This window comes from Dendrobates tinctorius, unplaced genomic scaffold (assembly GCF_039654945.1).
Source record: "Dendrobates tinctorius isolate UK_male_01 unplaced genomic scaffold, ASM3965494v1 ptg000133l, whole genome shotgun sequence".
Lineage (NCBI taxonomy): Eukaryota > Metazoa > Chordata > Amphibia > Anura > Dendrobatidae > Dendrobates > Dendrobates tinctorius.
This window is the reverse complement of record NW_027361801.1, coordinates 49,128,888-49,152,658: the sequence shown is the minus strand read 5'-3', so window position 1 is coordinate 49,152,658 and position 23,771 is coordinate 49,128,888. Positions and strand designations below refer to the sequence as shown.

The 23,771-nt window shown below is 44.0% G+C and overlaps 1 protein-coding gene across 3 annotated transcripts in view; it reads left to right on the top strand.

Annotated features, from left to right (window-relative positions):
* Positions 1–23,771, top strand: part of IL1RAPL2 (interleukin 1 receptor accessory protein like 2) — a 1,414,847-nt gene that overhangs the window by 680,953 nt on the left and 710,123 nt on the right. For all 3 annotated transcript variants that reach the window (XM_073543629.1, XM_073543630.1, XM_073543631.1), the window contains one exon: positions 21,140–21,326. In XM_073543629.1, the coding sequence (XP_073399730.1) occupies positions 21,140–21,326 (187 nt within the window). The remainder of the gene's footprint in view (positions 1–21,139; positions 21,327–23,771) is intronic.

The following is a 23,771-nucleotide window of genomic DNA, read 5'->3' as shown; positions in this document are numbered from 1 at the left end:
ATATACATAAGGATTGAACGGCCTAGTATAATAGGGACAGGTCTCAGCATCTCGACAAAGTTACATCTCATAGAAATGTCCTCCTTGGAACTTAGTGTTCATACACACAATCGGATTTTCAGTCCGAGTGCTATCAGTCAAAAAATCGGATTGCACCCGAACCAATATTATTCAATGGGGCAGTGCAGATGAATGACTTTTTTCACTGACTGAATCAGCATGTGAAAGAAATCGAAGCATGCGCGATTTTCCTCCAAAAATCAAATTAGACTCAGCTAATCAAGTTTATGGGTCCAAGAAAAAAGCTGTCACAGTACAGCCTTTGATTTTTAATGATACATTGAAATTAAAACTGTAAATGATTAATAGCCACTACTGTAGAAAAGGAGATTGTACACCAATGACAAGTGAGAAAACATTCTTCACAATTGTCTGTATGAAACCCTGAAAGATTTTTTTATATGCTTGTGTGCACAATAATGATGAGCGAGCATGCTCGCCACTACTCGGTACTCGCTCGAGCATCTCACTGCTTGCCGAGTGTTTTCGCGGTTGCTCGGTGGGACCTCGGGTTCCCTCTTTAGACAGCCAATAAACATGCAGGGATTGTCTGCCACACACTGTAATGCCGCAGCCTACAGGCCAGCTATTTAAAATTATGGTTTGTCCGTCACACGGATCACATATAACTGCACTCAAAATTCTGCCATTTCTGGCCTCCTTTTAAATTTTGTTGCAGTGTGCTAGTGAAGTTATTGACACCAGTTTGCTGCTAAAAATAATTACCAACAGGCCAGCAATTTAACCCCTTAGTGACAGAGCCAGTTTGCAGCTTAATGACCAGGCCAATTTTTACAATTCTGACCACTGTCCCTTTATGAGGTTATAACTCTGGAACGCTTTAATGGATCCCGCTGATTCTGTTTTTCCATGACATATTGTACTTCATGTTAGTGGTAAAATTTCTTTGATAACTCTTATGTTTATTTATGAAAAAAACGGAAATATGGCAAAAAATTTTGAAAATGTCAGAGACACCGCACTGAACTTACTCACTGAGCCAGTGCGCGTGTCCTGAGTAAAGCGAACAGTGCTCAAAGATACCAGTGGAGCGGGCAGCAACCGAATAGATGCGTACTTCAGAGCTGCAGGGCCTGAAGCACGTGACTGCTAGAGGCGTGGCCTAAACTCCACAGAGCTAGTAGCTGCAAGACCATTCCTAGCAGAGGAACTGCGAGACAAAGTTACCAAGGGGCATAGACAGTGAGAATAGTCAGGACATAGCCAATGAGTCACACACAGAGATAGCTGTAGGGTACCAAAGGGGGCGAGCAGAGAGTAACCAGGTCACATGCAATGAGTCATACACAGATAGTTGCAAGGTACAAGAGGGGCGAGCAGAGAGTGGTCAGGTCACATGCAATGAGTCATACACAGATAATAACGCAGTACAAAATCAACAGGCAAACTCACAACGGGAAACAGAATCGGGTCAGAACCATATAAACAAGCTATAGCAACAAACAGGCACACGGGGGTCAGCACACTAGGCCAATGGCAAAAGTATAACTGGCAGGGATTGAAGCTACCCAGGGGTTTATGAAGCTCTCCCAGAACCAGAAAGAGGCCACAATCATTAACCCCAAGTGTGCAGGTCAAAACCTGCACAGAGCTCCAGACATTAACCCCCGGTGTGCAGCTCAAAAACCCGCACTGGGATCATGACAGTACCCCCCTCTCAACGGGGGGCCTCCGGACCCCCAGGCTTCCCCGGGTACTTGGCATGGAACGCCTGAACCAGGCGATCTGCATGTACCAAGCGAGCAGGGACCCATGAGCGCTCTTCTGGTCCATATCCCTTCCAGTGGACCAGGTACTGCAAAGAGCGGCGCACCCGCCGAGAGTCCACAATATGTCCGACCTCATACTCCAATTGACCCTCCACCAGCACTGGAGGAACAACAGTCTCAGAGTTCTCTTTGACAGATCCTGCTGGTTTCAACAGAGACTTATGGAATACATTAGATATTTTTAAGGAGGCGGGGAGACGCAACCTATATGCCACAGGGTTGACTATCTCCATAATCTCGTACGGACCAATGAACTTTGGTCCCAACTTAACTGATGGTACCTTTAAGTTGATGTTACACGTGGAGAGCCAAACCTTCTCTCCCACCAGAAACATGTCTCCCGAGGCTCTCTTTTTGTCCGCAAAATATTTGTATCTCCCCTGGGCTCGAGAGATATTACGCTGGACCTCAGCCCAGAGGTCTTTTAACCGTTGAACGGACCCCTCTGCTCCTGGACAACCGGAATCCACCCGAGAAAACTCCCCAAAATGTGGATTAAAGCCATAGTTAATCAGGAATGGGGACATGTTGGTGGACTGACTCACCCGGTTGTTAAAAGCGAATTCAGTCAACGGTAAAGCATCACACCAATCCTCCTGTCTGGCGGAGGTCAGACACCTGAGAATTTGCTCCAGGGATTGATTGGTGCGTTCTGTCTGACCATTACTATCCGGGTGATATGCCGACGAGAAGGAGAGTGAGATGCCCAATTTCATACAGAACGCCCTCCAAAATTTGGCCACAAACTGCACACCTCTGTCAGACACAACATTCAGGGGTACCCCATGCAATCGGACCACATGCTGCACAAACAATCTTGACAACGTTTCTGCTGAAGGTAATGCTGCCAAGGGAATGAAATGGGCCTGTTTAGAAAACCTATCCACCACCACCCAGATCAAGGTATTGCCCCTGGAAGGTGGAAGGCCGGTAATAAAATCCATGGAAAGATGAGTCCATGGCCTATCAGGAACCGGTAAAGGTATGAGGTCCCCAACCGGTCGGTTATGCGAGCTTTTGGAACGGGCACATATGCCACAAGCAGAAACAAATTCCTTGACATCGGACCTTAACGAAGGCCACCAAAAACCCCTGGCTACTGCCTCTCTAGTGGCCGTGATACCTGGATGAGCACTCAGCCTAGAATCATGAAACTCCTGCAGAAGTCTAGGCCGCAATGAATCTGGAACAAACAGTTTATCGCTTGGCCTGGTTGCCGGAGCTAGGGCCTGAGCCCTTAGGATTTCTTGTTCCAACTCAGTTGAGACCCCCGCCACTACCACCCCTGGGGGAAGAATGGAGGACGGCGGCTCAGGGGGAGACACTGGATCAAAACTTCTGGACAGGGCATCCGCTTTAACATTTTTGGACCCCGGTCGAAAAGTAATTGAGAACTGAAATCATGAAAAAAAAAGTGACCAACGGGCCTGTCTAGGAGTAAGCCTCTTAGCAGATTCAAGGTATGCCAAATTTTTGTGATCCGTGACAACCGTGATAGGGTGAGCCGCCCCTTCCAAAAAGTGCCTCCATTCCTCAAACGCCAGCTTGACCGCAAGAAGTTCTCTATTGCCTACATCATAGTTTTTCTCAGCTGAAGAGAACTTCTTGGAGAAGAAGGCACAGGGTTTGAGATTGGTAAGGGTGGCCGGACCCTGGGACAGCACAGCCCTCACCCCCACTTCAGAAGCATCCACCTCCACAATGAATGGTTTGGACGGGTCAGGTTGCACCAACACCGGGGCAGACATAAAACATTTCTTAATCGCTGAGAAGGATTCCTTAGCGAGTACAGACCAATTTTTTACATCAGCTCCCTTCTGGGTAAGATCCGTGAGTGGTTTCACCACTTGTGAGAAACCTTTAATGAATCTCCGGTAATAGTTCGCAAATCCTAAGAAGCGCTGGAGCCCCCTGAGATCTCGAGGCTGAACCCAGTCAGCGATCGCCAGCACCTTCTTAGGATCCATACGAAACCCCTCACAGGACACAATCAACCCCAAAAAAGACAGCTCCTGTACAAAAAATGAACATTTTTCCAATTTGGCGAACAATTGGTTCTCCCTGAGTCTCTGGAGAACTGTCTTTCGATGTTGCAAGTGAGATTGACTGTCCGGGGAATACACCAAAATATCATCCAAATAAATAATAACAAAACGGCCTATCAGATCAGAAAACACAACATTGATGAAATTTTGGAAAATAGCGGGTGCATTAGTTAACCCAAACGGCATTACCAGGTTCTCAAAGAGTCCTTCTGATGTGAGGAATGCCATTTTCCACTCGTCCCCTTCCCGAACCCTTATCAGATTGTAGGCCCCCCGCAGATCTAACTTGGAGAACCATTGGGCCCCAGCTAACTGGTTACATAAGTCTGGGATGAGGGGAAGCGGGTAAGAGTTCCTAACCGTTATCTTGTTCAGTTCCCGAAAGTCGAGGCACGGCCGCAAACCACCATCTTTTTTCTTCACAAAGAAGAACCCTGCTGCCACAGGTGACACAGAAGGCCTGATATGCCCTTTGCGGAGACTCTCAGCTATGTACTCCTTCATGGCTTGGCACTCAGGCCCAGACAAATTGAACAATCGAGCCTTAGGTAACTTGGCTCCGGGTACTAAATCAATGGCACAATCATTGGGTCTATGTGGTGGCAGCGCCTCAGCCTCACTTTCGGAAAAAACGTCTTCGAAATCTTTCAGGTACTCCGGAATACCTTCCAGATCGACAGACAACACAGACACGGATTTAACAGCGTTAACAAGATGTCCCCGGTTACCACATTTATTATTGCATCCCCATTGAGTGATTTCCCCTGTAACCCAATCAATGGTAGGATTATGGCGTTGAAGCCAAGGCATCCCCAGTACCAGTCCTGCAGGCAAGTTATCTAGCACCAGACAACTTAGTTTCTCCACATGAGTGGAACCCACTTTTAGAGAAAAATGTTCAGACCTGCAACAGATACCGTCTTGGTTAAGAGGAGATGAGTCAATTGCCACAAGTTTAACAGGATCATGAAGCCTGACTGTCCCTATCTTATTAAGAGTCATAACCTTGGTATCAATCAGGTTCACAGCCGAACCGCAGTCAATAAAAGCAGTAGTCTGAACAGGACCATAACCAAGTTCCAGTTCCACCTGCAGCACCATTTTTGCACATGAGGAAAATTGTACCTGAAGGTCTGGGTAGCCTCCTCGATTACTACCCAGACCTAGTCGTTTCCCGCCATCTTGGAGGATGACGGACAGGAGGGGCAGTCCTTCTTCCAATGTCCAGATTTCCCACAATAGAAGCACAACTGCTTTTCCCGGCGGCGTCTTCTTTCTTTTCCCTCACAGGTGACAGCGCTCACCTCCATAGCCATAGGAAGAGTCTGGGTCTCATCTCCACTGAAGAATAAGGGCGATTCCCGTTGCATAATGCCTCTAGCCCGCAGCCTGCGATCCATGCGAACCGCTTGGACCATGGCATCCTCCAGGGAGTCAGGCGGAGGATGAAGTGCCAAAGCATCCTTCAGACGTTCACACAGGCCTCTGTGGAACAGCCCCCGAAGGGCGGCATCACTCCAGGAAATCTCCGCTGCCCAACATCTGAATTCAGTACAGAACCATTCGGCCGAGTGCCCCCCCTGACAGACACTCATTACTTTGTCCTCAGCCAACCGCACTCTATCAGGCTCATCATAAATAAGCCCTAAGGCTTCAAAAAATGCATCCACAGACATTCTCTCAGGGGCAGAAGAGGAAAGCGAGAACGCCCAGGCTTGTGGGGACCCCCTAAGCAGGGACATCACCACCCCCACCCTCTGTTTCTCATCCCCAGAGGAGCGGGGTCTCAAAGAAAAAAAAAAAGCTTACAGCCCTCCTTAAATGCCCTGAAGTCATCCTTGTTACCAGAAAATATATCTGGCAATTTAACCGGGGATTCAGGTGGGATTAAAATGACATCTCTATTCCCCACCTGCTGGAAGCCTGCGGAAAGCACCCCCTGAACTGAGTCCTCAACCCGCCGTTGGGACTGGGCCAGAGATTGGTGTTCAAAACTAAGCTTCTGCAGTGACTGAGTGAAGCTTTTCACCTGCTCAGATAAAGCACACATTGGGTCCATGCTGCAGAAGTGAGGAGAGAGAAAGAGAAAAAAAAAAAATTGTGGGCCAGTTATAATGTCAGAGACACCGCACTGAACTTACTCACTGAGCCAGTGCGCGTGTCCTGAGTAAAGCGAACAGTGCTCAAAGCTACCAGTGGAGCGGGCAGCAACCGAATAGATGCGTACTTCAGAGCTGCAGGGCCTGAAGCTCGTGACTGCTAGAGGCGTGGCCTAAACTCCACAGAGCTAGGAGCTGCAAGACCATTCCTAGCAGAGTAACTGCGAGACAAAGTTACCAAGGGGCATAGACAGTGAGAATAGTCAGGACATAGCCAATGAGTCACACACAGAGATAGCTGTAGGGTACCAAAGGGGGCGAGCAGAGAGTAACCAGGTCACATGCAATGAGTCATACACAGATAGTTGCAAGGTACAAGAGGGGCGAGCAGAGAGTGGTCAGGTCACATGCAATGAGTCATACACAGATAATAACGCAGTACAAAATCAACAGGCAAACTCACAACGGGAAACAGAATCGGGTCAGAACCATATAAACAAGCTATAGCAACAAACAGGCACACGGGGGTCAGCACACTAGGCCAATGGCAAAAGTATAACTGGCAGGGATTGAAGCTACCCAGGGGTTTATGAAGCTCTCCCAGAACCAGAAAGAGGCCACAATCATTAACCCCAAGTGTGCAGGTCAAAACCTGCACAGAGCTCCAGACATTAACCCCCGGTGTGCAGCTCAAAAACCCGCACTGGGATCATGACAGAAAATTTTGCAATTTTAAAACTTTAAATTTTTATGTCCTTAAATCAGAGAAATGTGTCACACAAATTTCTTAATAAATAACATTTCCCATATGTCTACTTTACATCACCACAATTTTGGAAGCAAAATTTTTTTTTGTTAGGGAGTTAGAAGGGTTAAAAGTTGACCAGCGATTTCTCATTTTTACAACAAAATTTACAAAACCATTTTTTTTAGGGACCACATCATATTGAAAGTCATTTTGAGGGGTGTACATGACAGAAAATGCCCAAAAGTGGCACCATTCTAAAAACTAGACCCCTCAAGGTGCTCAAAACCACATTCAAGAAGTTTATTAACCCTTTAAGTGCTTCACAGGAACTAAAGCAATGTGGAAGGAAAAAATTAACATTTAACTTTTTTTTGCAAAAATTTACTTCAGAACCAATTTTTTTATTTTCACAAGTGTTAAAAGAGAAAATAAACCACAAACTGTGTTTGTCATGATCCAGGACAGGGTTTTGCTTTGGCCCGTCCTGGTCAGACAGGGGGTTAATTGTTTCTGCCTCTCTCTGGCAGAGGGCGGCTATTTAATGCTCACTGGATCTAGGTCCGGTGTCAGTTGTACTCCTGCCCTCGGCTGAGTTAGTTGACCTCTTGTATACATGTGCCTTGTGCCTGATAACTTATTGCTTGTTTGGTTGTGATCCGGTTCTGTCCCTGTTACGAGTTCTGCCTGCCCCTCTTGTACCGCACCGCTCTCTCGTGTATGACTCGACTATCTGCTTGTGACTCGAATGCTCTCTGCTCATCCCTTTGGTACCGCACCGCCCTCTTGTGTATGACCTTTGCCTTTGTCTGACCTCCTGTCTGTTTATCCCTCCTGTACCTCATTTGCCGTACTGTCTATGACCTCCGTTTTGCCCAACTCTGAGTTTTCTACCTTCTCTGAAAGCAGGACACTAAGCCCCGCCCCCTTGCAGTCACATGACCGTAGGTCCTGTGTCACCTTGCTAAACTTCTGCGTTCAGGTCCTGTGCATCTGTACTTCCCGGCTGTTCCTGTCCCCAGGGGTCCCTACAGTGCGGGTGAGTCCCTGCTCAGCGGAGGCTGTACGCCGGCGCTGTCAGGATCTTGACAGTGTTGTACAATTTCTCCTGAATACGCCGATACCCCATATGTGGGGGTAAACCACTTTTTCAGCTCATGGCAGAGCTCGCAAGGGATGGAGCGCCGTTTGACTTTTTCAACGCAGAATTGGCTGGAATTGAGATCGGATGCCATGTTGCGTTCGGAGAGCCCTTAATGTGCCTAAACAGTGGAAACCTCCAACAAGTGACCCCATTTTGGAAACTAGACCCATTAAGGAACTAATCTAGATGTGCGGTGAGCACTTTGAACCTTCAAGTGCTTCACAGAAGTTTATAACGTAGAGCCATGAAAATAAGAAATCCATTTTTTTTTTCCACAAAAATGATTATTTTCGTCGCTAAATTTTTATTTTTACAAGGGTAACAGGAGAAATCATACCCTCACAGTTATTGTGCGATTTGTCCTGAGTACGCTGATACCCCTTATGTGGGGGTGAACTACTGTTTGGGTACATGGGAGAGCTTGGAAGGGAAGGAGTGCCATTTTGGAATGCAGACTTTGATGGAATGGTCTGCGGGCATCATGTTGCATTTGCAGAGCCCCTGATGGGCCTAAACAGTGGAAACCTCCAACAAATGACCCCATTTTGGAAACTAGACCCATTAAGGAACTTATCTAGATGTGTGGTGAGTACTTTGAACCTTCAAGTGCTTCACAGAAGTTTATAACGTAGAGCCGTGAAAATAAAAAAATCAATTTTTTTTCCACAAAAATGATCTTTTCACCCCCAAATTTTTATTTTTACAAGGGTAACAGGAGAAATCATACCCCCACAGTTGTTGTGCAATTCGTCCTTAGTACGCCAATACCCCATATGTGGGGGGACCACTGTTTGGGCGCATGGGAGAGCTCGGAAGGGAAGGAGTGCCATTTTGGAATGCAGACTTTGATGGAATTGTCTGCAGGTGTCAAGTTGCGTTTGCAGAGCTCCTGATGGGCCTAAACATTGGAAACCCCCCACAAGTGACTACATTTTGGAAATTATACCCCCTAAGGAACTTGTCTAGATGTATGGTGAGCACTTTGAACCCCCAAGCGTTTCACAGAAGTTTATAAACGCAGAGCCGCGAAAATAAAGTCTTTTTTATTTCCACAAAAGTGATTTTTAGACCCCCAAAGTTGGTAAATAGTGGAAACCCCTCAATTCTTGCTCCAACCCTAACCCCAACACACCCCTAACCCTAATTCCAACCCTAATCCTAATTCTAACCCTAATCCTAGTTCACCCTAACCCTAATTCTAACCCGAGCCCTAACCCGAGCCCTAACCCGAGTCCTTACTCGAGCCCTAGCCCTAACCCTAGCCCTAACCCTAGCCCAACCCTAACCCTAGCCTTAACCCTAGCCCAACCCTAACCCTAATGGAAAACTGAAAAAAAAATATTTTCTTTATTTTGTTATGTTGACCTAACTAAGGGGGTGATAAACGGGGGGATTATGTACTATTTTGTTTGTTTTGATCACGATGATAGTTTATCATCGTGATCAAAATGAATGAATGGAATCTGCCAGCCGGAGCCTGCAGATTCCCGACAGGTGCACTGCGCATGCGCCCGCCATTTTCTCCGGATCCAAGATGGCGGCACCCACCAGAGGACGTTGGCGCGATGCGGGACCACCGGGAGCGGACCCTGGACCACGTAGAGGTACCGGGGTGTGATCGTGGACCCTAGTTCTCTCTCCTCTGATGTGCGATCACATCAGAGGAAAGAGATATTTAATGCGCAATCGCGGCTTTTTTTTTGCGGTTGCCGTTATAGGGTTAATAACGGCGATCGCAAAAGCGGGGTCGGTAAAAACCGACCGATTCATGTTCTCTGGGGTCTCGGCTACCCCCGGCAGCTGAGACCCCGGAGAATATCTGACACTGGGGGGCGCTATTCACTTTCTCCACAGCGCCGTGAATTAGCGGCGCTGTGGTTTATGTGCACTTAAATACCGCCGTTAAAAGGCATATCGGCGGTCGCTAAGGCGTTAAAACTGTGGTTTTCCGTCACATGGATTCCATATAGGTTTGCTCCAAATTCAGTCATTTGTATTGAACATGGAAAACATTGTCCTCCATTTAAAATGGGCAAGTCGCCTGGCAAGGGATGGGGAACTAAACGTGCTAGTGATTGTGCATGCAGAGGTCGAGGCCGTGGGCAAACTGAAAATGTGCCACAAAAAACCCCCACATCTTCTTGCCCGACCTTCCTGTCCCAATTACTAGGCGACCACAGCATACCACTGTTGAACTCAGAGCAGTGTCAAAACGTTGTTGGTTGTATAGCGGATAATGCTTCCAGTCATTTTGCCACTACCACCACTCTGTCTTCCACATGGTCAATGCTCAATAGCCGTGAGTCTGGACTGCATGTTCCTCACTCTGATCATCATTCCTCCCACCATGTCGAGTGCCTGGAGACAACTGATCCCACACTTGGACACTCTGAAGAGCTGTTAACTTTTCCATTTATAGATTCGGGCCTCTCAACTGGTCCACTTGAAGTGGGGCAAGAGAAGATCACGTGTAGCGATGCTCAAATATTTGAGCAGCCACGGTCACACGAATGTGACTGTGGTAGTGTCACAAGAGGTGGAAGATGATGAGACACAATTGCCAAAAAAAGTTGGGTGGAGGACCAGGGTGCGGAAGTGGAAGATGAGGTGGTGGATGAGGAGGACATGCAGAGCGAGGACAGCAGCAGACAGGGGGAGGGAGGCGTAGCACCCCAACAGGCAGGAAGAAGCAGTGTGGTGGCCACAGACAGAAGGCGGGCAACCATTCCCCGTAACATCAACACGACAGAAGTTGCCAGTGCAACTGTTAGGTCTTCCCGAGTCTGGTTGTTTTTTAAAGACTGCCAATAACTGCAAAAAGGCCATTTGCACCATCTGCCAGGCCAGCATCAGCAGGGGTAGCAAAGCTACCAGCCTGACCACCACCAGCATGGTCAGGCACATGGCAGCAAAGCATCTGACTTTGTGGGCTGAACCACAGGGTCCAGGAACAGTGTCTGCAGGTGACATCACTGCTTCTTCCACTGTTGTGCATGCAAGCCAATCCCCTGTCCATGGTGCATGCGAAGATGCCTCCTTCCCTGCACCTGTCATTGCACACACTCAAATGACACCATTAGTAAGCATGTCCATGTCCTTATCCACGCGCAGCATTCAGTTGTCCATACCCCATTCCTTGGAACGCAAGTGCAAATATGCAGCCAACACCCCACAGGCCACAGTACTCAATTTCCACATTTCGAGACTGTTTGCACGCAAAATTTTGCCTTTTTGGCTCATGGAGACAGAAGCTTTCCGCAACCTGATGGCGGCTGTCCCTTGGTACTTGGTCCCCAGATGTCAATATTTCTCCTGGTGTGCCATCCCCGCATTACACAAGCATGTGTCCCACAACATTAGCCGTGTCCTCAACAATGCAGTTACTGGGAAAGTCTACCTAACCACTGACATGTGGACAAGTGCTTGTGGTCAGGGATGGTACCTCTTACTGACAGCACACTGGGTTAACATAGTGAAAGCCAGGACCCAGTTGTACCTTGGGATGGAACACGTCCTCCCGACGCCGAGGATTTCGGGCCCTAGGTCAATCAGGGTTGCCCCCACAGTCTACATCTCCTGCAATTTATCCTCCTCCTCCTTTTCAGCCTCCATCTCCGAAATTATCACATCAGTCACAAGCTGTAATCACTGCAGCACTGCCTAAGCCAAGCGGCAACAGGCTGTGCTGAAGCTAATATGCTTAGGTGACAAACCGCACAATGCTGAAGAGTTGTGGACAGCTCTGATAAAGCAGGCAGATCTGTGGCTGACACCGCTGAGCCTACAGCCAGGCATGGTCATGTGTGATAATGGCCAGAACCTGGTGGTGACTCTGATGCAAGGTGAGCTCACACACGTACCATGCCTGGCTCATGTGCTTTACCTTGTGGTTCAGCAGTTTCTCAAAACCTGGAGCTGCAGGATCTGCTTGTCAATGTACGCCTCCTATGTGCCCATTTTAGAAAGTAAGCTACAGCTTCCGCGGCCCTTGCCGTGTTTCAGCAGTGTTTGCAGCTTCCAGCTCACTGACTGATGTGTGATGTCCCCATGAGTTGGAACTCTACACTGTAGATGTTAGGAAGGATTTGTGAGCAGACGAGGGCAGTTGTTGACTACCAGCATCAACAAGGCTGTCGGTATTCAGTTCAGACTCCACACATAAGACCTCAGGAGTGGACATGGATGCCAGACATACAGTGCCTTGTGAAAGTATTCGGCCCCCTGGAACTTTTCAACCTTTTCTCACATACCATGTTTCAAACATAAAGATACCAAATGTAAATTTTTGGTGAAGAATCAACAAGTGGGGGACGATTGTGAAGTTGAACGAAATTTATTGGTTATTTTACATTTTTGTGGAAATACAAAAACTGAAAAGTGGGGTGTGCAATATTATTCGGCCCCTTTAACTTAATACTTTGTTTCGCCACCTTTTGCTGCGATTACAGCTGCAAGTCACTTGGGGTATGCCTTTATCAATTTTGTACATCGAGAGACTGAAATTCTTGCCCATTCTTCCTTGGCAAACAGCTCGAGCTCAGTGAGGTTTGATGGAGATCGTTTGTGAACAGCAGTTTTCAGCTCTTTCCACAGATTCTCGATTGGATTCAGGTCTGGACTTTGACTTGGCCATTCTAAGACCTGGATATGTTTATTTGTGAACAATTCCATTGTAAATTTTGCTTTATGTTTGGGATCATTGTCTTGTTGGAAGACAAATCTCCGTCCCAGTCTCAGGTCTTTTGCAGACTCCCACAGGTTTTCATCAAGAATGGTCCTGCATTTGGCTCCATCCATTTTCCCATCAATTTTAACCATCTTCCCTGTCCCTGCTGAAGAAAAGCAGGCCCTAACCATGATGCTGCCACCACCATGTTTGTCAGTGGGGATGGTGTGTTCAGGGTGATGAGATGTGTTGCCTTTATGCCAAACATATCATTTGGCATTGTTGCCAGAAAGTTTGATTTTGGTTTCATCTGACCAGAGCACGTTCTTCCACATGTATGGTGTGTCGCCCAGGTGGCTTTAAACGGCACTTTTTATGGATATCTTTGAGAAATGTCTTTCGTCTTGCCACTAGTGTTGAGCATTCCGATACCGCAAGTATCGGGTATCGGCCGATACTTGCTGTATCGGAATTCCGATACCGACTTCCGATATTTTTTCAATATCGGAAGTCGGCATCGGAATCGGAAGTTCAAAGTTTATTGACAGCCGAAATGACGTCATCATGATGCGCGGTGTGTGCGCATCATGATGCGCCGTCATTTCGGGCCTTCCGGGGTTCTCTGCCGGGGGGCTGTGTGGACTGCCCGGGGTCTGTACCGGCCTGCCGGGGGGCTGTGCCGGCCTGCCGGTGGTCTGTGCACCCTGTGGGGGTCTGTACCGGCCTGCCGGGGGGCTGTGCCGGCCTGCCGGTGGTCTGTGCACCCTGTGGGGGTCTGTACCGGCCTGCCGGGGGGCTGTGCCGGCCTGCCGGGGGGCTGTGCTGATGTCCGGGGGTCTGTGCAAGCATCGTCCGATGGGACTATAAGTCCCATCTGGCGATGCCTGCTACCATGACAGTGATTGACACATTAGCCAATGATGGGACAGTAGTAGTCCCATCATCCGGCTAATGTGTTAAATGTTAAAAAAAAAAAAAAAAAAAAAAATACTACATACATACTACATACATACTACATGCATGCTACATACATACTACATGCTACATACATACTACATATATACTACATGCATGCTACATACATACTACATGCTACATACATACTACATATATACTACATGCATGCTACATACATACTGCATGCTACATACATACTACATACATACCACATATATACTACATACATACTACATGCATGCTACATACATACTACATACATACTACATACATACTACATACATACTACATACATACCACATATATACTACATACATACTACATGCATGCTACATACATACTACATACATACTACATACATACTACATGCATGCTACATACATAACACATATATACTACATGCATGCTACATACATACTACATGCTACATACATACTACATATATACTACATATACTACATACATACTACATGCATGCTACATACATACTACATGCTACATACATACTACATATATACTACATGCATGCTACATACATACTACATGCTACATACATACTACATATATACTACATACATACTACATACATACTACATGCATGCTACATACATACTACATGCTACATACATACTACATGCTACATACATACTACATATATACTACATACATACTACATACATACTACATACATGCTACATACATACTGCATGCTACATACATACTACATACATACTACATACATACTACATACATACTACATACATACTACATACATACCACATATATACTACATACATACTACATGCATGCTACATACATACCACATACATACTACATACATACTACATGCATGCTACATACATAACACATATATACTACATGCATGCTACATACATGCTACATGCTACATACATACCACATACATACTACATACATACTACATACATACTACATGCATGCTACATACATACTACATGCTACATACATACTACATATATACTACATGCATGCTACATACATACTACATGCTACATACATACTACATACATACTACATGCATGCTACATACTACATACATACCACATACATACTACATACATACTACATGCTACATGCTACATACATACTACATATATACTACATGCATGCTACATACATACTGCATGCTACATACATACTACATACATACTACATGCTACATACATACCACATATATACTACATACATACTACATACAATACATTCATACAATACATACATAGACATACAGTACATATAACATAGAGTAACATACTTACCAATACTTGTCACATTGTTCCCCAAAGCCATTGTCTTTTACGGAATAAATATTAACATAGCAAACCACAAAAATACTCACCCACGATCCGAAGCAGTCCACGAGTGTGTCCCACGACGATCTTGGGTAGAGAACTGCAGCATCAGCTGATGCTGCCGTTCTCTACGGGCTGCAGGAATCCAATGATGGAAGGTAGGTATCCTTCCGCACTGTATTCCTCCGCCACTTAAAAAAAAAAAAAAGTCCCTAGTCTCACTTTATGCCATTGCTGTGTGGGAATTTCCCACGCAGCAATGGCATAAAGTGAGACTAGGGACTTTTTTTTTAAGTGGCGGAGGAATACAGTGCGGAAGGATACCTACCTTCCGTCATTGGATTCCTGCAGCCCGTAGAGAACGGCAGCATCAGCTGATGCTGCAGTTCTCTACCCAAGATCGTCGTGGGACACACTCGTGGACTGCTTCGGATCGTGGGTGAGTATTTTTGTGGTTTATGTTAATATTTATTCCGTAAAAGACAATGGCTTCGGGGAACAATGTGACAAGTATTGGTAAGTATGTTACTCTGTTATATGTACTGTATGTCTATGTATGTATTGTATGAATGTATTGTATGTAGTATGTATGTAGTATATATGTGGTATGTATGTAGCATGTAGTATGTATGTAGTATGTATGTAGCATGCATGTAGCATGCAGTATGTATGTAGCATGCATGTAGTATATATGTAGTATGTATGTGGTATGTATGTAGCATGTAGTATGTATGTAGCATGCATGTAGTATGTATGTAGTATGTATGTAGCATGCATGTAGTATATATGTAGTATGTATGTAGCATGTAGTATGTATGTAGCATGCATGTAGTATATATGTAGTATGTATGTAGCATGTAGTATGTATAGTATGTAGCATGCATGTAGTATGTATGTGGTATGTATGTAGCATGTAGTATGTATGTAGCATGCATGTAGTATATATGTGTTATGTATGTAGCATGTAGCATGCATGTAGTATGTATGTAGTATGTATGTAGTATGTATGTGGTATGTATGTATTATGTAGCATGCATGTAGTATGTATGTAGTATATATGTGGTATGTATGTAGCATGTAGTATGTATGTAGCATGCATGTAGTATATATGTAGTATGTATGTAGCATATATGTAGTATGTATGTAGCATGTAGTATGTATGTAGCATGCAGTATGTGTGTAGCATGCATGTAGTATATATGTAGTATGAATGTAGCATATATGTAGTATGTATGTAGCATGTAGTATATATGTAGTATGCATGTTGCATGCATGTAGTATATATGTAGTATGTATGTTGCATGTAGTATATATGTAGTATGCATGTTGCATGCATGTAGTATATATGTAGTATGTATGTTGCATGTAGTATATATGTAGTATGTATGTTGCATGTAGTATATATGTAGTATGTATGTTGCATGTAGTATATATGTAGTATGAATGTAGCATGTATGTAGAATGTAGCATGTATGTAGTATGCATGTTGTATGTATGTAGCATGTATGTAGCATGTAATTTTTTTTTTTTTTTTTTACATTCAACACATTAGCCGGATGATGGGACTACTACTGTCCCATCATTGGCTAATGTGTCAATCACTGTCATGGTAGCAGGCATCGCCCGATGGGACTTGTAGTCCCATCGGACGATGCCTGCACAGACCCCCGAAGCCTGCACAGACCACCGGCAGGCCGGCACAGCCCCCCGGCAGGCCGGCACAGCCCACCGGAGCCTGCACAGACCACCGGCAGGCCGGCACAGCCCCCTGGCAGGCCGGCACAGCCCACCGGAGCCTGCACAGACCACCAGCAGGCCGGCACAGCCCCCCGGCAGGCCGGCACAGACCACCGGAGCCTGCACAGACCCCCTGGCAGGCCGGCACAGCCCCCGAAAGGCCTGTACAGACCCCAGAGAGGCTGTACAAGGCAAAAACAGGGTTTTTCTTATTCCGATACCGGAAGTCCCATAGACTTGAATGGGACTTCCGGTATCGGAATCGGCGATACCGATACTTTTTTTTAAGATCGGCCGATCCATTCCGATCCGATACTTTGAAGTATCGGACGGTATCGCTCAACTCTACTTGCCACTCTTCCATAAAGGCCAGATTTGTGCAGTGTATGACTGATTGTTATCCTATGGACAGACTGTCCCACCTCAGCTGTAGATCTCTGCAGTTCATCCAGAGTGATCATGGTACTCTTAGCTGCATCTCTGATCAGTCTTCTCCTTGTTTAAGATGAAAGTTTAGAGGGACGGTCGGGTCTTGGTAGATTTGCTTTGGTATGATACTCCTTCCATTTCAATATGATGGCTTGCACAGTTCTCCTCGGGATGTTTAAAGTTTTGGAAATCATTTTGTATCCAAATCTGGCTTTAAACTTCTCCAGAACAGTATCACGGACCTGCCTGTTGTGTTCCTTGGTCTTCATAATGCTCTCTGTGCTTCAAACAGAACTCTGAGACTATCACAAAGCAGGTGCATTTATACGGAGACTTGATTACACACAGATGGATTATATTTATCATCATTAGTCATTTAGGACAACATTGGATCATTCAGAGATCCACAATGAACTTCTGGAGTGAGTTTGCTGCACTGACAGTAAAGGGGCCGAATAATATTGCACGCCCGACTTTTCAGTTCTTGAATTTCCAAAAAAATTTTAAATAAACAATAAATTTTGATCAACTTCACAATTGTGTTCCACTTGTTGTTGATTCTTCAACAAAAATCTACATTTGGTATCTTTATGTTTGAAGCATCATATGTGGGAAAAGGTTGAAAAGTTCCATGGGGCCTAATACTTTTGCAAGGCAATGTATGTACCATTCTCCAAAACTTTGAGGACTCCACCGAGATGGTCAGCTACGATGATGCCATAAATAGCATCACCATCCTGCTTCTATGTATACTAAAACGCTTTCTGCTTACAGTCAAAGTGGATGCATTGCAGACCGAGTACGATGAGATGGAGCAAGGAACAATACAGGGTGATTACACACACAGCCCAGCCTCATCTCATCCCATCATAAATTGGGTGACAATGAAGAAGCGGTGGAGGAAGAGCAGGAACTAGTTTCAAGCGCTATAGCCTGTACTACCTGCACAATTGTCATACCGTCTGTTCAGCATGGATGGCCTGAGGACAGGGAGGAGGAGGAGAGCATGATCAGTCATCCTCTTGGTGAGGACATGGAAGTCTTGCCTGTTAGCAGTCTGGCACGCATGGCTGAGTTTATATTACACTGCCTTTCCCGTAACCCTCGCAATCTCAAAATTTTGGGTGATGCACATTACTTCTAGATCCATGCTACAAGGAGAACTTTCTATCTTATTCCCAAGGCGGACAGGTCTACTAAAATGGGGCAGTACCAGAAGGTCCTTGTTGCGGAATTATTAAAAAAAATTCCCATCTGAAAACTCTGGCGACAGAGGTCACAGTTCTTCGAACAACCAAGGAGTACAGGTGAGAGAGACACAACTCCATTCCAGCAGAGGCAGGGGAACACTGTCAAAGATCTGGGAGAGTTTTCTCAGATCCTCTCGTCGCACTGGCCCTGAGGCGTGGGATACTCTTACAAGGAGTGCAAAGTTTGGGAAGATGCTGAGGCAGTGTCTGGCTGACCGTACCAATATCTTCCGTGATTCTGCTGTGCCTTATAATTATTGGGTATCCAAACTGGACATGTGATATGAACAGGCTCTCTACGCCTTGTAGGTAATGGTCTGCCCTGCCACTACCGTTTTGTTAGAACGGGTTTTTAGTGACGCTGGAGGAATTATAACTGATATGCGCATCTGCCTGTCAACTGAAAATGCTGACAGGCTGAGTCTTATAAAAATGAACAACGGCTGGATTGGGCCAGACTTCTCAACTCCACTGAATGATAGCAGCATAACATAAACTCAAATCCAGTGTATTTTTTTGGGAGGTCTATTCCCATGCACGTCTTCACACCCACATGTAGGTATACGCTTCCTGATTTTGGCTATTTGCGTGTTCCTCCTCCTCATCCTCCACCACATCACCAGGATGACTGTGGTCCATGATGCAACACCCACATAGTTTTTTTAAGGGGTGTTTATGTCGCCCATAAAAAAAATGTAATACAGTATGTTCATGTATACTCCCCGGTAAATGTTTTTCAGCCCATACACTTAGTGCATGGACATTACAAGTATAGGAGACCCGCTCTTTTCTAATGGAAACATTTTTTTATGAGGCCTTCCTCCACGTCTCTTCCAGAGGGCATATGAATGCCTCCAAATTTTTGGCAGCCCTTGCATTCACTGCATAGGCAAACAATGTGGGAGACCCACTTCCTAATAATGGAAACATTGTTTTCAGCAGGCCCTCCTGTACATCTCTTCAAAGGGGTACTGTCCTAATTTTGGGCAGCCCTGCCACTCACTGCATATGCAACAACAAAAAAAAACACAAAAATTGAGCTTGGTTTGAGTTGGTATACATGCAGCTTATAAACACATGCTCACATATGCAACAACAGTATAGGAGACCCACTGTTTAATAATTGGAGCAACAAAGCATAGCCGTCTCTCTAAGAAGAGTGAGGGCTGACTTCTGGCCCTTTAAGAATAGTAAAGGTTGCCTGATAGCCCTATAGGCTTTGTGACATTCAGAGTCCCTCCATAAGTGAAACAGGATGTGTCTGATGATGTGTCACACACCACATGACCAGATAAGGTTATAAAATGTTCAAATGACATTTCCCAGTGAATGTATTTGTCTTGGTTGAAGGCTGTAGTAAAGTTCAAAAACGCTTCAAAAATGCTACGTGTGTATGAGCTTTTTTTTTTTTTTTGGCTATTTATTTTGCCTTATATACAAGTCATTGCTATGGAAAGGATGTTCCTTAACATATTTCCCAAGAAAATCCATTTTGGTTTAGTTTTTGTATGTTTTATTGTGAGTCTGTAAAAGTGGCGTAAGTCTCTGACAACATTGTTCACAGCAGTGACTTGGGAGTCAGAAATACTTCCACGGGTCTTCCCCATGCTGTTCACATGTCATTTGAACACTGTTCCCATTGATTTCCGCAATTTCTAGTCCCTCTGCAGACCGCCGGGGGGCCGCAGGAAAAATGCTCAAGTTTTCCATAGACTTACATTGGGCTCGTTGCTCGGGTTGAGCACCTGAGCATTTTAATTTGCTTGACCCGAGCAACGAGCACCCAAGAATTTTAGTGCTTGCCCATCAGTAAGCACAAATCTAAAAAGGAAGGCATCATCAAAAAATTACCTTTTGTTTTAATCAGGTTTTTGTGCTGCATGCATTTTTAAAATAATTTTGACTTTTTTCATATCATGATTGATCTTAATTAAAAAGCAAAATTAGTTAAATTGTAATTTTCACAATGGTCACAGCTGTTTTTTTAGACTCATACTTCCTCTCCTTTCCATTAGTGTTTTCAGTAGATGCCTTATCATCAAAAGCAGGAATGAATTTAGAGAAATCAATTGTTGAAATAATTTGCTAATGAGTTGCAAGTGAAGTGAGCACTGCACTTACAGCCCTCCTGCCCCATTCCCTGTTCCCCACCCACTGCCTGCCCCATCTCATTGACAAGTCACATATTGACAGGTTACTCATGTTTCAGAGACTCAGGAGGCAGGCAGCAAGTGGGGAGTCAGAAAGGCAGTAGAGCTGCAAGTGCAGTGTCCATCCTACTGCACTTGCAACTCATTAGCATACAATTTGAACAATGGATTTCTCTAGAACAGCAAAACAGACTTCTAAAAGAAAGGTAAGTATTTAATCACCATGAAAACAACTTTACATGCATGCTGTTAGTTTGAGGTATAAAACCCCAATTATAGGATTTCTTTATATGCAAAAGATAGGTTCGGAGTCTGACCATTGTCTCTAATGTCCATGTGTTGTTTCCTGAAACAATAGTAAATTAGAGTCTAAAAAATCCTCAGTGGACATTGTGAAAATTGCGATATTTATTTTTTTATTTTTAATATATATTGCAATATGGAAAAAAAAGAACATTAGCAAAAATAAAAAAAATCCTTCAACACAAAAACTTGATTTAAACAATTGGTGATTTTTAGATTATATATTCCTTTAATAAAAACAGATAAAACACAACTTGGGAATACAGGACTAAAACTTGTAAAATGTATGTTCATGCTGTAAAGTAAAGCTAGTTCTTCTTCTATAAGTGCAATCTCAATTAATAATCACTTATGATAGTTTTTTATTTAAGTAATGAAAAGTGTAAATTATAGTATATTTCAACATATAAATGTCTTTTTTTACCCTTTACAGAAACTCCACATATTGCATGAAGGTATCCATGTCGTTGACGGTGGCGGAACATGAAGCGGGACTTTGTTACAACAGTAGAATACGATATATAGAAAAAGCTGAAGTCACCAAAACAAAAGTGATTTCATGTCCCGATATTGATGACTACAGGATCCCGAATGAAAGCACTGAAGTCGTATGGTATAAGGTATATACAAAAGCTTTATTATATTACTAGATTACCTTGACACGGGGAAATCATTTCAAGAAATACAGAGATCTCCCAGCAAACTTCTGAAACCGAGAAGGAAAAATGTAAATTTATAATGTAATAATACATGGCAGCTATTCAAATAAATGGATGATTATGTAATAAATCATAAGCTTGAATCAGCTAGAATGAGATGTTTGATGTGGACTCTTCCCTCTGGCTTATAGAATGAGACAATGGGAATACCCCAAGTAATGCAGTGGCACACTGCAACATAGTACAATAAATGTCTGATCACATATAGTATCATGACTCTGGTGTCCCGGGACCAGGGGCCCCGTCCCTGTCTCTACCACTAGGGGTGCCATAGCTGGGTATGTTCCCTAGATTACTTCTGATGGTGAAGAGGCCGAGGCCACGTACTTTGCCTTAGCTCCTGAATCCGCCTTCAGTCTGCACCCTTCCCCCACCTAGGGAAGAGGGATGTAGTAGTGTACCATAATACACCAACCAGACTAACAAGGTAATATGAACAGGGATAAAGGAATATAACAATCATACAAATATACTCACACAGACAACAGAGGTAAACTCCAGGGAGTGAAGGATGAGATAAACTAAAGTAGGAGAAGTAAGGGAATTATCACACACTCTAAATCTAGCAATGGACACAGATAAATCCACCAAACACCTTCTCAAAATACAACCACCTACAGCCTCCAGCCATGCAGCATAAGCTACCTCTAACACTGAGTGCTAGCCAGGGTCCAGGAAATATAGGAGATGCGAGTGGCTAACAGTGCACAGCTGAGCCTTAATGCAGGAAAACTTCCAGGAGCTCTCAACTGAGTATATTAACCCCTGCACTGCTAAAAGAAAACTGCACCTTTTAATATGAACATATAGTGCTTCTAAACCATGCAGGAGTAAGAGAAATCAGGTGCTGCGGTCTCCTGGCTCCTTTCTATCATGGTAAACTCGTGACATGTAGCTTATAAGGTGCGGCTTTGTACTAATCCAATCTATGCCACAAATGGTTTGGATAGGAATATCTGTCTCAATGAAGCGTTGGCAAGTGGTTTTGGAAAAAGTCGAATGGGAATTAGGGAAATATTGTACAGCAATAAGCTGTTTATTTCATCAGCAGCATTGTGGGTGAGAGTCTTCAAAATCTCATCCACACACTGCTTTATATAGAAAGGATAAAAGGGATGAAATGTGCAGAAATTAAGAACCTTTTTGGCAATGAAATCTGCAGCGCTTTGTGCCTCTAAAGTTTTCCATTTGGATTATTCTTTAAGGAAATTTCCTGTCTATAATTAATTTAAATATCTCCAAATCATTTCTTTTCTTTTCATGATTTTTGTTTTGCAGCAGACTGTTGAACAGTCAATCTGTCATGCAGCAATGTTTCTGAAGTAGCTATTGTGATGCCGAGCTGATCAGTCATATAAGCTAACGTTGCCATGCCTTTTGTTAGAGTTAGGCTAGGATCACAATGCTGTGGTTTGATGGCTTCAGTCCGGGGTTTCCATTTCATTCCCTGAAAATTAGATTAAGATGTGCCCCCGACACATCTGTTACATTACAATGAAATGAACTAGTCAATTGTGGGTTCTTGTACATCTCCGAAAAGATGGACACCGCTACAAATTCTGTTTGTTCATTGTAAAGAGTGGCTTCATCAGAGGTACGTCTGAATCCCATTTTTCAGGGAATGATATGAAAGCTATCCAAGCACTGTTGAAGGCATTGTGTACATAGCTCTTAGAGACAGTCATACTAGTTGTTGCTCAGTTTTCAAAGATACAGGCCTAACTTGGTAATGGCAGGGTACAATTTTAAAAGATTTTCCAAGTACAACTCAAGAACTTATATTTACAGAAATTGTTTTATTTTGTCATAATGCAAATGTTTAGAGTGGTTGCTTTTTCCTAATTGACATCATATGAAATTTACTACATGGTGGGTTCCCCTTGTCATTTGTCATGCATTTTCTTGTCAGTTTTCTAAACTCTCATTTGCAAAAAAAGGTTTTAAAAAATTATAACAAAAATCCCTGTTTTGCCACATTTTTAAAAAAAAAACTAAAAAATAAAGCACCCAGGCTTCAATGTGTTAACCCAACCTAATATTTTACATTTACATTTGCCGAGGTTTTAGGTTAATCACTACATGCTAATATTACTTTAGATAGATCTTATTCTTTATCAATTTGTCTTCTGGGGTACTTAATATGCAGTCATGGTCAAAATTTTTGAGACTGTCAAAAATTTTGGTATTTACAAAGCTTGCTGCTTCAATTTGTGTGGTGACAATTTACATTAACTCCAGATTGTTATGAAGATTGATCAGATGAATTGAAATAAATTGCAAGGTAATTTCTTGACAAGAAAATTAATGTAATCACAAAAACACACTATGTCCACTGAATTTCAGACC